The sequence below is a fragment of the Salvelinus alpinus genome, chromosome 1, assembly GCF_045679555.1.
Source record: "Salvelinus alpinus chromosome 1, SLU_Salpinus.1, whole genome shotgun sequence".
Lineage (NCBI taxonomy): Eukaryota > Metazoa > Chordata > Actinopteri > Salmoniformes > Salmonidae > Salvelinus > Salvelinus alpinus.
Window position 1 is genome coordinate 73,231,413 of NC_092086.1, and position 21,819 is coordinate 73,253,231.

General features: G+C 42.1%; 1 protein-coding gene across 3 annotated transcripts in view; it reads left to right on the forward strand.

Annotated features, from left to right (window-relative positions):
- LOC139530087 (double C2-like domain-containing protein beta) overlaps positions 1-21,819 on the forward strand; it is a 312,939-nt gene that overhangs the window by 43,913 nt on the left and 247,207 nt on the right. For all 3 annotated transcript variants that reach the window (XM_071326180.1, XM_071326197.1, XM_071326190.1), the window contains 3 exons: positions 2,431-2,602; positions 13,787-13,885; positions 14,161-14,328. In XM_071326180.1, coding sequence (XP_071182281.1) covers positions 2,431-2,602; positions 13,787-13,885; positions 14,161-14,328 — 439 coding nt within the window. The remainder of the gene's footprint in view (positions 1-2,430; positions 2,603-13,786; positions 13,886-14,160; positions 14,329-21,819) is intronic.

The window sequence follows — 21,819 nt, forward strand, 5'->3', positions numbered from 1 at the left end:
AAAGTAATAATTTCACTATTGTTTTACACCTGTTGTACCCTGTGCAAGGGGTGAATAAAAGTTGAAAGTTTAGTCTTTGAAATTACTACTGTGATTAAATAATGAGGGAAATGGCGCCTGGCAGCTTTTACATTTGTGTCATGCTTCCTCCCCCGGCCATGACAAATAATTGTACGTAAAGAGGTCAATGCAATGAATCTCTGTCTTGTCTGTCATAAAGACAGGAAAATAATGCACCTGTGGGATTTTTGCATTTAAATGTGACATGTTTCAATTGGTTTTGTTTTCTGGCATGTTCATAGGACCGCTTTTGTTATATACATTAGCTTTCATACAGTGACTTTCTATTGGCCCAAGGCATCCCTGCTACTCTTCATGTAACCTATCCGTCAGTCCATTGTGTATGGTTCAGTGTCTTTGTTTTTCTCATTTAATTTCACCTGTCAGTCCCAAGGGATGTCATTGACAGATGAGGAGAAAATGTTACAGAAAGACAATTGACATTTTGTCACTCTGATGTTAGAGTTGCAGTGATCTACAGTGAAAATGGTGTGTCAGCTGAGCTGGTTGCTTTCCAACTGGCTGAAATCAATATTTCCAATTACATATGCCAATAAGCCCTAAAGTGGTTATTTACCGCATTAGAACATGGAGGTATGGATTTTTATAAATTACTATAGGTTATAAGAAAAGAAGGCATTTGTTTTTCAATGCAGTACTGTTTACTTGAGTTGTACATTTGAGCTATTCAGAACAGTGCACCCTCAGTCGTTCAAGAGTGTTCCCGCTGGGCCCCTGTAGCCCTGCTCTTGGGCAGTAATTCTATAGATACAGGCTGTAACCAGGCACTATACTATCATTACTACCCTGTGAAAATGCCAGCGAGACAATCCTACTTCTCATTCTCTTGCACTTTCCTGGCTCACAATGTCTGCAAAGTGGATTCCTCAAATGTAATAGTGAGAAATACACTCAGTATATCAAACATTAGGAACACCTTCCTAATTTTGAGTTGCACCCCCCTTTTGCCCTCAGAAGAGCATCAATTCGTTGGGGGCGTGGACTCATTGGGGCGTGCTTCCCAAAGTTCTGTCAAGTTGGCTAGATGTCCTTTGGGTGGTGGACCATTCTCGATACACTCGAGACACAAATCAGTGCGCCTGACACCTACTACCATTCCCCGTTCAAAGGCACTTAAAGCTGTTGTCTTGCCTATTGACCCCCCTCACAATCCATGTCTCAATTGTCTCAAGGTTTAAAAATACTTCTTTAACTTGTCTACTCCCCTTCATCTACACTGATTTGAAGTGGATTTAACAAGTGACATCAATAAGGGATCATAGCTTTCACCTGGATTCACCTGGTCAGTCGATGTCATGTTTTGTATACTCAGTGTATGTGACAGACTCACACGAAAAACTGTGGAATCCAGAGGAGGAACATTTTTGGAATGCCAAACTCCTGTTGTTGATGTTCAGGGGTTTCGGGGAGCTTGCTTGCTTGCTGACACAAAAATTTGATAATGCAGTTGGCCGGCAGAGATAAGGAAAGTGGCTGCGGCCATTTGATAAAAGGGCTGGTTCTGTGGTTGTTGCCGGCTACGAGTGCGGCCAAGGTATGGCTGGGAGGTGGCATTTGCAAACTCTGGAGCAGCTGCTATCGGCCCTGACATTTTAGTGCCTGCTGTCCATTAGTGGCACAGTGGTGGTGCCCACAGCACTGAAAGGTGGTGAGCACAGTGCCCACCACCAGTCTGTTAGCATGTTAATGTCAGGACCCACTTGGCAAAAACTGGTTGAATCAACTTTGTTTCCACGTCGTTTCAACAACAAATAATTCAATATGATGAAGTTGAATCTACATGGAAAACTGACTGGATTTGCAAAAAATGATCAACCTAAGGGAATTTTGTATTTTTTTCACCCAACTTTTTTCCTAAATCCAATGAAAGGGTGAAATCTTTTGTTGATTTGACATTGAATTCATGTTAGTTTACAACTCAAACAAATGTACAGCAAAACTAGACGTTGAACTGACATCTCTGCCCAGTGGGGAGACTGTTTGTCAGTGCATCTCCAGACATTACGGTTGTGGCCTCTGGGAGTTTAGACATTGCTATTAGACCAATCTGAGTCTTTGAAATTATAGTTATTTTCCTCTTGGGTATTCGTGGAAAAGCAAGAGCTGCTCGCTCATAAAATTCTTGACTTCTGTGCCGCTGTCATTTCTTATGTCTAATATATGCAAATTGCACATTTTCAATGTTTGTCTGATGTGAGGTTGAGCCTCGCTCTTTGTAAACTAGGGCCATGTTCGGTATCCAGGAAACTGGAGAAAATGTATTAAAACGGAAGAAGTACTACTTGACCTTTATGAACGCACATATTTGTCCTCAAAATGGATCCCAGCCCTTCTGTATGTGTTTTCCAGGTGTGGAAGCGCTCTGGAGCCTGGTTCTACAAGGCCCTGCCCAATTACGTGCGCCCAGGGAAGGAGGGGCAGAGTGGGGCTGCTCTCGGACTGCAAGGGGCCCAGAGAGGAGGGCAGAAGATGGCCAAGAGTTCCACAGTCAGTCAGACCTACACATGGGCATACAGCAAAGGTCAGTCATTCACTCCCCATGTCCACTGTATTAAAGCCTTATGTCCTTATTTGGAATAGTTTAAAATCTATGGGTGAATTTGGTGTCATTGCGGCTTCTGAGACATGCATAGAACTGAATATAATATAACCATCAGTTCTTTATATACAGTACCAGTCAAAAGTTTGCTCATTCAAGTTTTTTTTTTTTTTTTTACTTTTTTCTACATTGTAGAATAATTGTGAAGTCATCAAAACAATGAAATAACACATATGGAATCATGTATAAACAAAAAAAGTGTTAAACAAATCCAAATATATTTGAGATTCTTCAAAGTAGCCATCCTTTGCTTTGATGACAGCTTTGCACACTCATGGCATTCTTTCAACCAGCTTCAAGAAGTAGTCACCTGGAATGCATTTCAATTAACAGATGTGCCTTGTTAAAAGTTTAATTTGTGGAATTTCTTTCCTTCTTTAATGCGTTTGAGCCAATCAGTTGTGTTGTGACAAGGTAGCGGTGGTATACAGAAGATGGCCCTATTAGGTAAATATTTTGACTGGTACTGTATTTGTACACCCCTTCAAATTAGTGGATTTCGCTATTTCAGCCACACCCATTACTGACAGGTCTATAAAATCGAGCACACCGCCATGCAATCTTCAAACATTGGCAGTAGAATGGCCTAACTGAAGCGCTCAGTGACTGTCATAGGATGCCACCTTTCCAACAAGTCAGTTTGTTATATTTCTGCCCTGCTAGAGCTGCACCGGTCAACTGTGAGTGCTGTTATGGTGAAGCGGAAACGTCTCGGAGGTGATAGGCCACACAATCTCACAGAATTGGACTGCCGAGTGCTGAAGCGCGTAGTGCATAAAAATCATCTGTCCTCGGTTGCAACACTCACTACCGAGTTCCAAACTGCACAATAATTGTTTGTCGGGAGCATGTTCTCTCGAGTGATGAATCACGTTTCATCATCTGTCAATCCGACTGACTAATCTTGGTTTGGCAGATGCCAGGAGAACGCTACCTCCCCGAATGCATAGTGCCAATTGTAAAGTTTGGTGGAGGAGAAATGATGGTATTTTGCTGTTTTTCATCGTTCGGGCTAGGCCCCTTAGTTCCAGTGAAGGGAAATCTTAAAGCTACAGCATACGATTACATTCAATATGATTCTGTGCTTTCAACTTTATGGCAACAGTTTGGGGAAGGCCATTTTCTGTTTCAGCATGACAATGCCCCCGTGCACAAAGCGAGGTCCATGCAGAACTGGTTTGTCAAAACCGGGGGGAAGAACTTGACTGGCTTGCACATAGCCCTGACCTCAACCCCATCGAACACCTTTGGGATTAATTGGAACGCTGAGTGCGAGCCAGGCCTTTCGCCCAACATCAGTGCCCGACCTCACAAATTATTTTGTGGCAGAATGAAAGCAAGTCCCCGCAGCAATGTTCCAACATCTGGTGGAAACCCTTCACAGAAGAGTGGAGGTTGTTAAAGCAGCAAAGGGGGGACCAACTCCATATTAATACCCATGATTTTGAAATGTCCACATACTTTTGGTCATGTAGTGTATGTCATTTTCTTAACCCATCTCGTGACTAAAGGACAGCATAGGTTTCATGCTAGCTAATCTTGAGTGTTAGCCTGGGAGAAATTACAGGAGAGACGGTTGGGACGAAAATAACGCAATGTTAACTGACCTGTAATAAAAAAATGTAAAAGGTTAAACACAGGCCGTTGTCTCTAGTTACTTTATAATGTTAGCAAAATATCAACCAAGTGAATGAATGTTTAAAAATGACATATGACATCATTATGCCTTAATCAATCGACTTGATGGGTCAGCTTCTCACATAAGCTCTACTCAACAGGTTAGTGGTTACGAATATATATATTTATGATTCTGGGAGTCAGTTACCTTATGGAAATGTGTTGAGTTTTCCACTTGTGAAGAGGAGCGCGCATGACAAGGACAGCTGGAGTGTACTTGATTGGTAGCGCTAAGCATGAATTGTAATTGAAAATGGTGAAAAACATCTCCTTATTCCAATGCTTAATATAAATATTATGTGATACAATATGAATTGGACTAAAATGTAAGGCAAAATATTGCGGTCGTGCCACATTGCAAGGTTGACGCATTGGTTCATTTTCAGACATTTCTAACCTATAGCGTTCATAATTCAAATCGACACAAACATGACATTATGTCTGATGGTACCTGTACACATGTTGAAAGTAACAAGCATTAGAAACCTGAAACTTGGAGATAAGACGTATTGTGCACTTCTCGCCAACTCCTCCTTTTATTGCTTTATCCTCAAATGTTTGTTTTTTTTCTCTCCAAATGCATCCAAAGGAACTTTGTGACGGGAGCCTGAACAAACGAGGACCCATGTTTTCAAAGTCTCCTGTTTTGTCGGCCTCTTATCTTAATTGGACAGTTCCCATGGAAGACTGGAGCTCTTTTAGAGAAACAAGGTTTAGAAATGTTTGTTCTAACGTGTGTGGGTAGCTTCAAGTCCAATATCTCCTTCCTATACAACAGAAGGTGAATCCATTTTCTCAATTTTCCCTCCCAGTTAGTCTTTGTTGCCATTCATCTTCAGTAAAATTGTCAAATCTGACAACATGACAATGATAACAGGGAGATGCATCGTCATCAATCTATTGTCTCTGTGGAGCTATAACAAATCCTATATATTATTTGTAGTCGTGCTTTGGATGCACCTTACAAGTTTGATAAAACGTTAACAGTGAACGTGGACACTGTTACCCTCACAGCTTTATAACCCACAAGGTCAACCGTTGTCATGTTCACTGAAAGTATCATTGCCTTAGAATGTAAGACTCACTTTCTAAGGCCCCATCTATGTTCTCTATGGTGGTTCTCAGGGCCACGCTCCTTATCTGTGTGATGCTGAATGGCTAGCTGGGGGCCTCGGAGCACCGCTATATCACATATTTGCTATGACTCACCTGGGAAATGAACAAACAGCCTTTATTGCGAGGCCACAGATGTGATTTGTATCTGACCATGCTCCTGAGCCATTCTAAAAGCACTTGTCGCTGCATTTTCCTCAATAAATATGTTAGTGTCTCTCCAGTTTATTTTCTATCACAATGCTGTAACTGGAGCTGTGTATTTATTGAATCCCGAGCTAAATCCGTATGTCTGAGATATAGGAGGCTGAGCTTAGTTGATATCACCCTGTTTTTGGTAAACAGTTTGTGCCATTTTAGATTTCAACATTCTATAAGCTTGAAGGGCCACGTGTTTTAGCGTGGCATTTATGCTGTATATGTCTGGTGCCTGCTTTCCGACATTAAATCCATGTTTTCAAACCGTTGCATACATGTATGTTCACTGGCCCCAAACTGACAGTGAGAAGTGAAGCCCCTCAGTCCATTTCTTAAACTGCATCATATTTATGACAGCATCTTGCAAGAGCAAGAAAATGTGGCCTACAATGGTTGTCGGGAACCCACTGCGTTATTTGTTCCTTATTAAAGATAACGTTAATATGAAATACTACCTGAAATACTGAGCAGCTGGTTGCAATTTGCCTAACCCTTGCAAATAAAACACTGCACAAAATAAAGATTTATATTAAATAAATTGGGTGTGACGCGGATAAAACCCAACCGTCTTTTATTCACGATTCAATTAAGTAGTTCAGTGCAGAGGTGTGTGTTGTCTGCTGCATAGCTCAGTACACAATGACAGTACCTCGTGTGTGTGTGTGCATATGCTGTATAGTTCGATACACATCAACTGTGTGTCTCTCCTTAATGTATAGTTCACTACACATCTACCTGTCAGTGTGTGGGCCTGTGGGATGTTTAAGGGGATTTCCATAAAGACTCCCTGGACACCAATAGGTTTATATTATCAGCTCTACTGTCATGGTCATTAAAGGGATGGACTTGCACTGAAACATACCCTTTCATACAGCCGTCTGTGGAGTCACACATGTAATTATAATCATTAGAATATAAATCATACACCCAGTGTTTTAGACTGTATTTATATACTGTCTACTGTTATTTCAAATGACAGATGAAATAGGTTCCCAAACCATCACCTCTTGCTTTACATCTGCACTTGAGAAGACAATCAACACCCACCCTCACACACACACATAACATGGCATTCAGTGGAGGTTCCTCAGAGGAGGAAGGGGACTAGTGCTTGACTTGGGCAGGAGCTTACCGGAGCTAAGGACCTGCACCTCAAATGTCCTACTGCTTGATGTCGTGTTCCTCTTATACAATATTAGATCAAAAGTAATGTGGAGCTCCTGCACCTAAATATGTACAATACCGGCACCCAAAATGAGTACCGACACCTATTTCAGTCCAAGTCAAGCACTGGGGAGGACCATCCCACTCAGTGAATTTCAGAATGTAAAAAAATTGTTAAACATTAGAAAAGTGATCCTTTTTTAGAAAAAACTACCCCAACAGCAATCTGTAGGGTAGTACCATGGTGTAGTCCTCCTCTGGGTACATTGACTTCAATACAAAACCTAGGAGGTGCATGGTTCTTACCCCCTTCCATAAACTTACACAGTAATTATGATGACATCTGGAGGACGTCCTCCAACCTATCAGGGCTCTTGCAGCATGAACTGACATGTTGTCCATCCAATCAAAGGATCAGATAATGAATCTAGTACTGAAAGCATAAGCTACAGCAAGCCCTTGATCATAACTCTCAGTTCCATTACATTTCACCTAAGAGTCATTGGACGAAGGCTTCTTCTGTAGGGGGGAGTTTTGTTAAGTGTAAGAACCAACGCTGGAGAAGAGAAGCAGGTACGGAGAGTGAACATTTCATTTTGCAAAGACATGTAACAGGACAGGAACAGCATCAGAAGCGGGTAACACAACGACACGATAATTAATGCTGAAATAGGGAACAGAGCTGGGGAACAGACAGATATAGGAGAGGTAATAACACCGGTGATTGAGTCCAATGAATCGCTAATGCGTGTGACAAGGGAAGCAGGTGTGTGTAATGATGGTGGCAGGAGTGCGTAATGCTGGTCAGCCTGACGCCCTCGAGCGCCAGGGAGGGAGAGCTGGAGCAGGCGTGACAGTTAAGAGCCCCGACTCTCGGTCTGAATATTAACACACATAGCTTGTTAGTGTACAGACCTTATCTTTCATATCAGTGAGAAATAATGATAAAAAAGGTTAAATTGATACACACCTTTTATAGGATTAGTGTTCCCACATGGCTATATCTCTATGTTATAGTGCATGTTTATGGAAAAAAGATGCAAGACAGAGTTTACTTCCTGTGCTAATTAGCTATCTGTGTTTCCTAATACCTGTGTGTAAACGTAAGACCGATATCACAAATGTGTTGTCACTGAAAAATACTGACGGCTTTTTAACGGTGTTAATGCAGCCAATTTTAGACTACTCAACAATTTGACTCAGAGAGGAATGCTAGTTATGTTAGCTAGCTGGCTAAGGCTCTTCACCACTCCAACTCTTCCAAGTCAAGGTAAACTTTTGGTTTTATAAAGTATTGCCACCGGTGTAACTGCTAAACTACGTGCTGTACACTGTACTGCTTGATTGTACACTTGGATTGTGGGTTTACTAACGCTTTAGTTGTAGTAGCTATGTTGAGTTTAGCTAATATGGTGACAACAATGTAGGCTGTGTTGCACCGACCGCCACTGACATTACATCACATAGCATAAGCTATAGGCTCGTCACGTTCGGGCCCACTTCACATGTGCTTTCCAATAGGCCAGGCTGAGTCATGGTACGCCATTGTGGTCCCAGCAGGCGCGTAGGGGGGATCAGATGGTGCTGGCAGCTGCGGCTGTGAACCCCATGAACCACGGCCCACCGCCTCGGCGCAGGTGAGCTGATACTGTGTAGCGGAGGCGGGGGAGGGGTAGTGCATAACGCAATCTTGACACTGTGAGACTCCAGCAGGTGTAAAAGCTGATCTGAGTACAGTTCTTAGGAGCTAAGGAAGCATGCAACGTGACAACGCACTGCGTCAGTGGACGGTAACAAGGGGACTTTTCAGGGGTTTAGTACTATACGGGTGACATTTTCATAGAGCAAAATAATGGTGCACACTGCAAAATTATAATCTTGCAGTGTGATTTAATTTGAGACTTTGCTCCAACAATGTGCATTATAAACTAATAATTAGGAAATACAGGAAACTATTTATGCTCATGTATTTATAATTTAATCACACATTGTTGGAGAAAAGTCTAAAAATAAGTCACATTGCAAGATTATAATATTTTGCACTTGGCACAATTGTGTTGCACTAGAAAAATGTAGCCTTAAATCCTGTTTTGGAGTGAACACCTTACTATTTTATGAACTACAGTATAAAGTCTCAATATAATAAGACTCAATATAAATGTGACTTCCACATGTATAGTAGTGATTTCCATACAGCTACACTCTTAGAAATAAATGGGTTATTTTACTGTCCCCATAGGAGAACCCTTTGAAGAACCCTTTTTGGTTCCAGGTTTAACACTTTTTTTCTAAGAATGTACCTGTACACTTCTCTAGTGCATCTATAACACGGCTTGAAATTACCCAAACGAGTGGCGCTCAAAACCAATTCCAGCCTTGTTTTGTGAGTGGGCATGCAGTGATACAGTATCTCTCCCTACCTAGACAGAGTCATGAAGTGCTCTCATCAGGGAAGTGTGATTTTGAGCCCTGAGAGCACCAGGACACACACTGGTCTGGCCACAGTACTATTTACAGCTTTAGACGGGGCCTTGTGGCTGTTGCACAACATGGAGAGAAACTGGGCTCTAAAGATAGGGAGATGATTCACTGTCTAACGACTGCCTCGGCTCAATAAAATATTGACCAGGTTATAACACTTTTTTCGAATACAGCGGATTTGTTTTTGGAGGACGGGTTTGTTTTACTTGTTTGGGTGGGTGTATTTTTGTATTAGTTGTGTGTGTGTTTGTGCATGATTGCGTGTGTGCATATATTAATCAGCTTTTTTGTTGTTGGTACGAGGCACAAAACTAGTCCTTTTACTAACCAAACAACAACCATGTCCAAAATAGCGTCTCACTAATTATTCATAACAACATTGACCTGTGTTGTTTGGAATCGGGCATAGAAAAAACGATTTTGATTGACCTCGCCCTACCCATCTAGATGAAGGGTGTCCCTCTGCTAGCGTCCCAAATAGCGCCCTATTCCCTATGTAGTGCACTTCATAGGAAATATTGTGTCATTTTTCTGGGGTTAGATTTCGGTTGGCTCCGACCATCTATCAGTTCTTTGACCTCCACAGTGACGTGCCCCGAGCTAATTTGAATTAATGTTCACGGGTTAATCAGAGATAATTTATGTAAATCCCAAAATGGGTTTCATTAGTGTGCCTAAAATTATGGTATTTGGCAGTTCTTAGCGAGTAATGGTGATAATGCCCCGTAATTGATGGGTTCATAGAAGGCAATGGGTGGTTATTTTAGGATGAGTGGGTTCGGGGTTGACATGGAGGGAGAGCTAGGATTGCTCTGTCTCTGGACAATACCTTTGGAACTCATTTCAGTCAATCATTTTAATGGGAAATTCCCTCTGTTTTCTGTCGAGGGGGATCCCATTGAATGTGTATTTTGAACAGTATTGTACTGTGTTGTGCTGTTTTCAAAAAAAGTGTACTGTACTATCTTTAATCAGGTCAAGTGAACCTGTCCCACATCCATTCTTCTTTTATCTGATTGCTGATCTATTTGCACTGACTCTCCAACCCTTAGCACACACACACACACACACACACACACACACACACACACACACACACACACACACACACACACACACACACACACACACACACACAGTCAACACTATCTTCTATTACTTGATATTTTTTGATTTTACTCTTTTTATTATTGATTATTGTACTGCAATGTGGAGGGAGCTAGCACACATGCATTTTGCTGTACCTTTTATGCCTGCGTAAACTGTGTACGTGACAATATATTATATTTGATTTGAATCGCAAAACTGTCCACTCTCCTTGCCTTTGACCTAAAACATTTGTTACTGTTAAAAGACAATGGCGTTGCATACCATTGCTCACATTATTATCATCAATAAAATGTGCTTTCATTGACTTGGGTGACAATCTACTCCTTTCCCACTAACAGGATGAAGCTCTCTCACTAAGTGGTGGGCCTGAATACTAAGTACACCATTTGGCAACTAAAAAGGGAGGCATACAATCTGTTATTCAGGATAAACACTGCATAAATTCACACTGTGTGCTTTCTTACACCGAAACCCATTTTAACATCACACTTTGAAGATGATGATAAATATTGAAAAATGCAGATGGATGTCCCTTGCCCATGAGTTGTGCTTCAAATGAGTTGTTCAGAGGCATGAGTCATATTTGAAATGAACAAGATCAATTGAAATGAAAGATCTCTCTCTGAAAGCCATTACTCTTCATTTAGTTTGTTTGCCGCCCCTTTCGATTGGTTGTTTAATGAGATGGGAGGAACATTATGCCAAAATCAACATGTAGCGAGATCGCAAAATACCACTGGTTTCCCTTTTTTCATTTTCCTTTTTAAAGGAGAGTGGAATCCCAGTTGTATTTTCAGATGTTATTGTTATAGATAGACAATTGTTAATGGGAGGAGAGATTAGGGTTGAATGAGACCTACAGGTTAGAACAGTGGGATTAGAGCAGTGGGCACGCTAACCTGTACTCAATATATGCTGCAGTGTTACCCACTTTACCAGCCAGAGGCACTCCTTTTTTCCTTTCAGCCTTTTGCTGTGCAGCTCTGTGTTTTTTGGGTGAATGTGCAGCTCCCCTGGACATAGTTTTGGGGTTACGTTCCTTGTTCACAGGGCACAACTGAAGGAAATTGTACATATGGTGTCCTCAGAGAATTCCTTTCGAGCAGCATGATGTACTGTGTTAGGTTCTAATTTCTGCTACAGTAATCCAGACGGACTCAGAGAAATGCTCAGACTAAATGTATTCACCACACTAGGTGTTGCAGCTGCAAAAGCCCCATACAGATCACAAGCACATATATTTCTTAACTTCCTACTAGACCCCCCCCCCCCCTTTCCGATCATGCCCCCTTCCATGTCTAGGATGAAGGAACTGAGTCGGTTCCTCATGTTGGCGGTATTGTGTCCCAGCTTGAGTCCAGAACCTTTGTACTCCTCCGTACCTTTCACAGATCTTCTTATCAGGAGAGGCCTTGAGTTATGTGGCGTACACATTCCTACAGTCCACTAGATAATTACACTTCTCATACACAAAGAGCTTAAACCTAACAATACTTTCAATCCCTAAGAATATATAAAAACTGTAAATTAATCTGCCTGTGGGGCTGACAGAGTTCGGTCTGGTGCAGGAGGGACAATGAGACAGAAGTCTGCTCCCTTGGCCGTATTCATCAGGCCAGATTGAAGAGCTGGGTGGTATTTCACAGGGCCCATGAGAAAGGAGTGAGAGAGGGGGTGTGTGTGTGTGTGTATCCGTGTTACAGACATGCATAACAGCGTGTGTGTGTGTATGCGCATCTGTGTATATGCGAGTCAATAAGAAAGCGTGTGTGTGTATAAGTGAATTAGACTGCGTGTGCGTATGTGGAGAGAGGAAGAGAGAAAGGATGGCGTATAGCACACACTCAGTCCCTGCATTGCCAGCCTTCCTTACCTGATTGAAACCACAGCAGTTGGGCAGCGGAAAATAGGAAGGCAGACCGGCGCCGGTCTCCCAGTCTAGGGCTGTTACAGTAACCGTATTACCGCCACACCAGCAGTCACTAGTCATGACCGCAGTCAAATTCCACGTGACCTTTTTGTCACGCTAACTACGCTTCTCCAAAACTGCGCTCTGATGGTCATTGGTAGCGTAGCAAACTTGCTAATGGCCTCTTATCAGCATTCTATTTTCCCTCTAATCCCTCTGACGTCAATGCAAATGCAATGGGAAACACTTCATGAGAGCCCTGGCATTCAGTTTGAGCAGAGTAGGATCATCAGTTGCGCAGAGAGAGCCAGCTCCTCATAGCTGGTTGATGCATGGAATGAAATAAGTGTTCCTATAAGCTCATGTTGCATAACATTTCAATAAGCTATGCCATTGCGTGAGAAAACAACAGAGTTTTTATGGCCTCTATTTAAGAGGAGGATCCCATCCGTTTTCTATAAACTATTCTCTTATGGAATACGCCAGGAGGTGCCGATTCTTTGTATATTCAATTGTATTATTCTTAGTATTAAACAATATAAAGTAATGCCACAGGAATTATAAGTAAATCTTGTCTGCTAAATGAGCTAGTGTAGCCCACAGCCATGTTGCGTAGCCAGATCAGGGCCTAAGATATGGACAACTCAGAATATGCTATTCTGTTCTTCTGAAGTAGGCTACATTTTCTTCATATCATGTTTGTTTAGACCTGTCTAAAATAAATAATGTAGACCTTACAGTGAAATGCTTACTTACAAGCCCTTATTAACCAACAATGCTTTATGAAGTTAAGAAAAACATGTTAAGTAAAAATAGATAAGTCAAGTAAAAAATATGATTAACAAATATTTAAACAGCAGCAGTAAAATAACAATAGCGAGTCTATATACAGGGTGTACCGGTACAGAGTCAATGTGTGGGTGCACAGGTTTGTCGAGGTACTTGAGTTAATATGTACATGTAGGTAGAGTTAAAGTGACCATGTATAGATAATAAACAGAGAGTAGCAGCAGCGTAAAAGAGGAGTCTGGGTATCCCTTTGATTAGCTGTTCAGGAGTCTTATGGCTTGGGGGTAGAAGCTGTTAAGCCTTTTGGACCTAGACTTGGCGCTCCGGTACCGATTGCCGTGCAGTAGCAGAGAGAACAGTCTATGACTAGGGTGGCTGGATTTATAATGGATTTATTGTGAAGGTGTAGGCTATATTTCATGGATTTATGAGACTTTTTAAAATGTAGATGTTCCAAAGGTCTGCATCAGTGGCTTGTAGGTTATGTCTGGAAGCCAGCAGATGCTAAATGGGTTTATGTTAATTAACGGTCAATTACCGTGAGACCTGCATTTATTTTCTTGACAATCACCAGCTGACAAAATGTTGGGACCGCCACAGCCCTACTGCTATAATCCCCTATTGACGTTTCCTCTTGTCTTGCTTGTCCGTCTGTCTGTCTGCAGTGGTGTCTAGTGGCAGCGAGTCGGACCACAGTGAGGGCAGCGTGGAGAGCAAGGTGTCCAACCACAGTCTGCATGAGGGCAAGCAGCGCACCGACTCAGGTACATCCCTCTGGAAGTATACCTTCTCTCTGTAATTTCAACAGCCTGACCCTGCCATGCATATGACAACACAAATATACACAATGGAGTAATACAACATTTGATTTTGAGATAATATGGCGGTAAGACAGTACTAAGCGTATAAGCCTTTTATCAGCTATATTCTTGAAGAATCAATGGGCATAGGAATCAAAATGAACAGCAAAACTATTGAATAACAGGAAATCTTCGAGACTGTGCCTTTTGACCCCTTGGCTCTGTGTGTTTGTCCACAGTGTTCAATGGGGGGGCGACCGGGACCCGCACAGGGCTGGGATGGTGCCCACATGGCAGCCTGCTGTCAGAGAGCCGCTCCAGCCTAGCCAGCGAGCCTCCCCACAGCACCGCCCCCCTAGCAGCCCCCCCTGAGGACTACAGCACAGACCACAGCCAGCCCTCCCCTAGTGAGTACACCCATATGCACATCTAGAACTCGACATTGTCTATGTGGCTCCAGTGGCTCAGTGTCTTAGACAGAGCATGATGCTGGCAACATCAGGGTTGTGGATTTACATCCTGCATTAGCCAAATATGTGTGACTGTCAATGTCGCCTTGGATAAAAGTCCCTGTCAAATGGCCATATTATATTACTGCATCTATCCATACCCGGGGTGGGTTGTAATCCATCAAACCACGTCCTTCCCCTCTGTTCTCGTTGACTCATTTCAGTCCACCTGGCAGTACTGGATAGATTTGAGCAATTTGGGACAGATGCCAAGAGGGGCACCTGTTTTCTCTCTCCTTCCCGTGTTGCATTCCCAACAATAATATTTCTAAATGCAGAAGAAATATGTGCACACCTACTAAGACGCTGAGCTCATGAACATCCTTAGATGCTGATGGTGCTGAGAAGCTTCCCAGCCAAGTGGGCTTACATCAGACTAGAAGAAACCTGAACACGAATATTTACTGAACTGGACCCCCTTAGCCCACTGGCAAACTGAGTAAAGCTCCTGTTTTCTACCCCAGGAAGGAAACCCAGTCCTCAGGGGTTCTTGCTCCAACAAGACCCCCCTACCTGTTTCTGTTTCTGCCAGTGGGTGCGGTGTAGTGCCACTATGGGGTGCCCATGTTTCCTCTGTGCCCCAACTGCTACCCCTGCCCTCCAGAGGCAGAACGCTCGCTGGCACAACTCGAGCCCAATTAGACCTCATTTGTACAGCGAATGTGTCAGGTGGCAGGTTGCCTGTATCACCAATTTGTACAGCCCAGTGCCAGCTGTTTTTGAATATAACAACTATTTTTCAAGTGCTCACTTGAAACACTTGAAAATAAAAAATAAACACCCTTCCCAACATTTTTGGGCCTTTATGCATTCCTACAAAGAAAACCATTTGTCACATTTCACACACTCCTCTTTAATCTGCCCTTTTTCCTGTATACTTTTACATCATTAAACATAGGACATACTGCATCACCAACGCCAGATACCACTGTCCGATGCCATGAATGTGTCGGCTGACTTTTCAGGATAATGACTTCATTTGCATTTACTACAGAAGCCGTTAGCCAACTAGCGAAACGACTGCCTCTGCACCACTATCCCCCTTTCCCTTTGCCACTAAATTTAAAAGGACACAAAAATACATCTCTGCCAAATAGTTTAGTTGGGGATAGACTGCATGGATAATGGTCCACAGATTCTCTCACTTTCTTATCTACTTCTCCCCCTAATACCCTGCCGCTGTAATTCATTAACAATACAGATTTTATTTATTACAATGTGGACTGTTGAATGCGCCACTGCATGGATATTTCTATTTGTCGGGTATTGATTTTTGTCGCCTGCAAGTGATGAGCAGTCAATCAGAACATAATGGGGTTTATCCCTATGCAAGTTTCCGGGTCTCCCACAGTCACTGATTTGTTTTCACTCAATATCGTCCTGTTTCAAGCCACTTATGGATTAGTCAGAGCAATTAGTCAATACCACAATTTCTTCATTTGACTCTTATGTGCCTGTTTATAACGCAGCAGCGCCATTTAATATGTGTTCGTGTTCAACCAAGCTTAAATAACACCCGTTATTTGTGTGTTATTATATTGGAGTTTTTTTTAATCAGATTTCCCATTTAGATCTTGGTTTTAGGATTGATTTGTGATTTATTTTTATTTTTTTCTATTTCAGACGCTCAAATCAAATCAGATTTTATTGGTCACATACACGTGTTTAGCAGATGTTATTGCGGGTGTAGCGAAACGCTTGTGGTTCTAGTTCTGACAGTGCAGCAATATCTAACAATGGCACAACATATACCCAATACACACAAATCTAAGTAAGGAATGGAATTTTGAATATTTAATATATGGACGAGCAATGTCAGAGCGGCATAGACTAGAATACAGTAGAATAGTATATAATACAGTATATACATATGAGATGAGTAATGCAAGACATGTAAACATTATTTAAGTGACATTATTAAAGTGACTAGTGTTCAATTTATTAGTGGCCAATGATATCAAGTCTGTAGGTAGGCAGCCGCCTCTCTGTGCTAGTGATGGCTATTTAACAGTCTGATGGCCTTGAGATAGAAGTCTCTCGGTCCCAGCTTTGATGCACCTGTACTGACCTCGCCTTCTGGATGATAGCGGGATGAACAGGCAGTGGCTCGGGTGGTTGTTAGCCTTGATGATATTTTTGGCCTTCCTGTGACATCGGATGCTGTAGGTGTCCTGGAGGGCAGATAGTTTGCCCCCGGTGATGCGTGGGGTGTTACAGTCCGACAGGATGCTCTCAGTTGTGCATCTGTAAAAGTTTGTGAGGGTTTTAGGTGACAAGCCAAATTTCTTCAGCTTCCTGAGGTTGAAGAGGCGCTGTTGCGCCTTGTTCACCACACTGTCTGTGTGGGTGGACCATTTCAGTTTGTCAGTGATGTGTACGCCGAGGAATTTAACTTTCCACCTTCTCCACTGCTGTCCCATCGATGTGGATAGAGGGGTGCTCCCTCTGCTGTTTCCTGAAGTCCACGATCACCTCCTTTGTTTTGTTGACGTTGAGTGAGAGGTTATTTTCCTGGCGCCACACTCCCATAGCCCTCACCTCCTCCCTGTAGGCTGTCTCGTCATTGTTTGTAATCAAGCCTACTACTGTTGTGTCGTCTGCAAACTTGATGATTGAGTTGGAGGCGTGCTAGGCCACGCAGTCATTGGTGAACAGAGTACAGGAGGGGGCTGAGTACGCACCCTTGTGGGGCCCCAGTGTTGAGGATCAGCGAAGTGTAGGTGTTGTTTCCTAACTTCACCACCTGGGGGCGGCCCGTCAGGAAGTCCAGGACCCACTTGCACAGGGTGGGCTTCAGAACCCAGGGCTTCAAGCTTAATGATGAGCTTGGAGAGTACTATGGTGTTGAATGCTGAGCTATAGTCAATGAACAGCATTGAATGGTAGCACACTTTCAATGTAGTCAATTTTAATTTGACTCCCTTTCAGACACAACCTGCATTGTCTAGACCTGAGTAGTTTTTAATGACATTTAGCAGACATTGTGTTGTTTACTAGTAATATTTACTGGAATCCAAGGCACTGAAGGTGCAAAAGGAGCTATATGGTCATTTTTTCCCAAAATTATATTTCTTGATTTGTTTACCACTGTATTTGTACCTCCAAGCATTGGAGATAATGCAACCAAGGACAGACGACTGTTCTCCCTTGAATTAATGATTGACATTATAAGACACAAACTAAAAAGGGAAGAATGTCAACCTAATATCACCCCAATCAACATTTCTTAACTCAATCAATATTTTCACTCTACACGATATGAAATCACATTGGTTGGCTTTGTTGTGCGATCCTTCAATGAAGCTTTGAGCCCACGCACAACCTGCATCTTTATGTTCATGTTGCTTTGTTTTGATGTAGTCTTTCAAGCATCTTTCTCTGTGTGTCACTACAAAGGTAACAGTGTGCAGCTGTGTGCCAGCTCGAGTGGAAATTGAAAAGAACCCATAAGGCTCTCACAGTAGTCGCTGTAGGTCTTCGATTGATTTGCCTGATGGGAGGGAAAATTGTTTGTCGGTCTCTGTGAATAACCCTTCCGCACCCCCGCATGCCCCAGTCTTACGCTTCCAACCATTATTCACTCCTCCTTCTCCTCTCTCTTCCTCTCTCCCTCACTTCATTTATCTAATCCACCTTGACATTTTCAGAAGTTTTCTGCTATTCTTTTTTTTTCTTTTTTACACCGAGGTCGTATAATCGCACTTCATCATTGTGCACTCGTTTCTGGAGTAACCCCTCACTCTCTGATGCAGAAAGCCTGCCATGGCGTTTCAACGAAGGTTCTCTAAATGAAAAATTACCGGAGGGAGTCGGCACTGAAGAGGAAACGCTTAAACACCACTGCCAGTTGCAGCAGTTTCATTTTTTCCTGTGTACGCTCGTCGTTCTAACACAACATATGTTGGCAGTCGCATTTAGATGTTTTCCTTAAGAGTTACTCTAACATTACCTTCAGTTAACCTGATTAGAAAAGAAAATGTGCATCTGTGACTGACTGGCTCAAAATCGGTCTTATGTAGCAACATTTGATTATTTTTTTTTTTTTTTACATTGGATAAAAGTAGAGACTGCATTTGAGGAACAATGGGAAAGTAATTCTGCTTTGAAAGTTGATGAACTTGTAAACTCACTTTTGAGAAAGCTCTCCTTTGTCTACACCCATTCAGCATTGTTCACACCCTCTTAAACCAGCCCCACCCATCTCTTTAAGGATTCACATTTGAGGCCATGTGTTAAACAGTGAGTAGTGTAGTAAAGATTAAGGCTGAAAGTGATAAAAGTAGTAGCCTACAATAAGGAAAAATTCCAAGTAAACAAAGTGTCCAAATAAAAAGATTTTATAAATATTAGATTACTCTTACCCAGACACACTTGTCTAAATTGATGGGTCATGTGAAAGACATGCTATAACCCCCAGCCACATCCAGTGGTGGAAAAAGTACTAAATTGTCGTACTTGAGTAAAAGTATAAATCATTTAAAATTCCTTATATTAAACCAGAAGGTATAATTAGAACATTTTTATTTTTATTGACGGATAGGCGCGGGCACACTACAAGACTCAGACATAATTTACAAACGAAGCGTTTTTGTGTTTAGTGAGTCTGCCAGATCAGGTGCAGCAGGGATGACCAGGTATGTTCTCTTGATAGTGTATGAATTGGACAATTTTCTTGTCAAAATGTAACAGGTACTTTTGGGTGTCAAGGAAAATGTATGGAGTGAAAAGTACATTATTTTCTTTTGGAATGTAGTGGAATGAAAGTAAAAGTTGCCAAAAATATAAATAGTAAAGTAATGTACAGATACCCCCAAAAAAGACTTAAGTAGTACTTTTACTAAAGTACTTTACACCACTGACCAGTACATTAACATACTTTATATACTGTTACACATACACGTATCACATAGTTTTCCATACATAAGTTAAGGCCATGCAACCTGAGTTGAAACCTGAGTGAGGTGCACATGTACAGTACATAAACCGATGCATGCGCCATATATTTATGTGGTGGACACTTGATACGGTCACATGATATTGTTGTGCTATGTCACAATATCATGTTACGACCACACATATCAATATTCATTTTATACATCAATATTTTGCTAAGTCTTGCTAACTGGATGGGTCTCTAAGGTGTAAAAGGTACAGCCAAATGGTTACTTGCATAGTAGCAATATCAGAAATAGATATATCAATATAAATAAAATAATATACAGTATGTACAAGAACAATATCAATAACGATATCAGTGATAGACGAGGTAGTTATATGCATACAATCAGGGGTAAAGTGGCTAAGCAGCAGGATAAAACAAAATTGTAGCAGCAACGATTTGTTGTTAGGAGAGAGCCTGTTTCTGTCCTGCCCTTGACTTTGGTGAGGGCATGTGATGTCCATAGCCTCTTTGTCGCAAAACTGATCTTCAAAACTGATCTTCTTCGTCGCAAAACTGATCTTCAAAAATATACGTTTTTCTAGCTGTGTCCAGTCCAGGTGGTGCTTGTACAGGCAGACCATCTATGGGAGGAAGGATGTCAGCGTTGAGTCTGAACACTCCTTGGCGACAACAACACCAGGCTCCAGAGCATCGAAGCTGTAAAACAGGACATAACAGCAACAAATCAAAAGAAATTACTACCCTGCACAACATCAATTCACCTCCCAAGTTTAGATAAGAAGAATAACCTCATACAATGTAATGAAAATTATTTTCACCTGAAGTGCTGGTACTGTTTGATCTGTGGCAGCGGCCTGAAGTACAGAGTCAGGTGTTGTTGCCAGCCATAGCTTTCCACCAGCACTGTACCATCCTCCAGTCTAACCAGCTTGTGGGATGTTCACCCCTGTCACAGTGCTGTCCTTCACAACACCAGCAATCTCAGACGTGTTCACTCTGGTCTTTCTGAAGCGCTGCTTGATATGGCCGAAGCACCAGTCAGGGGCAAACTTGGTGTGGCCTGTGATCAGGAAGTGAAGGTCCAGACTGTGGTGGAGCTTGTGCATGGTCCGCCAAGCACAATACCAGAGCACAAACCAGTTCTTGTTTTGGCCACTGCAGTTATCACAATTCAGGTACACACCTGTTTCCCCAACTCCGTAGTTGGTGGAGAAATGGTGCATGTAGTTGATCTGCGCTGCTGCAGACTGCAACCCCTTTTATTAAATAAGACGTCCTGTGTCATTTCCGTTTAGTTTGCACAGCTTCTTTGGCCCATTGTGTTCCACTGATTTCAAAACTCAGTCAATTTCTTCCATCAGAAGACTACAATGTCTTCTTCAATGACAATGTTTTTACCTAAATCAGGGATTTCCTCATCGTCTGATTCATTTTAGAGTCAGAGAGAGTCAGCATGGCATGATTGTCCTCCAGGAAGTAGTTCATCACAACTTTTTCCCACTGACCTTTGTTGATAGCGCCTGATAAATTCAGGGCAGCAATGTTATTGAGAGCAGTAGCAGCATATTTGCAGTTCTCCATGGCTAACGTTATATCTTTGGAAGAAACTGCAGTAGAAAGGATTATCTACGCATAACGAGCAGCTCATTTTATAGACACAAGATGCTACACCGCAGACCAATCTGAAACCATCTCTCGGCATGTCCAGCCCACTCATTATCTCAGCCAATCATGGCTAGCTGGAAGGTTCCTGCCTTTTTCTTTGGCTGAACCAACTAGGCTCGAAATGTAACAACTTTATTCATATTTACAGATGGCATAAACGTTTGTTATTAAGGCACATGAAAGTTCACATGTTCGAGAAGGCATTTCTGCCAAAAAACACATTTTGATAAAAAAAATATTTTTTACGTTCAAATGGCTCTCCTGTGAAGTCGTGACTTGCGACATATGCCTAGTTTCCTGAATCGGGTCACACATTCCATGTGCCACTCTGTAATGGTTTACTGAGTCTTAATAAAGGGGAACTGCCTCATAGAACCAACTTCTCTGGTTATAAACTGCTTATGTGGCATCGATATGAGTCAGGAACATTAATTATTGGGTCAACATTGACTACAAAGTGTAAATAAGATTATTTTGGTCATAAAGTCAGTTTTGTCCAAAATTATATCTGGAAGTGAGTGCGTCACGATGGGTATGGATGGGTTGGGTATGGATTACTTACATGCCCACTTTGCCAATGATGTCCAATTGCCCAGAGACAAGGTGTGGTCCTCCCCCAGCTGCCATGTGTTTTGGACATGTTGCACCTGCAACACACGCACACTTACTCAACATAACAGTGAAAATGGGCTTCCATAAAGTTGGCACAAACTTCTAATGCATTCAACAATATTGAGCAGTTTGTCGAGGAATGGATTACATATAACAAACGTACGACATGATGGCTGTGACTGGTGTGTGGTTAGTAGCTAGCTAGCTAT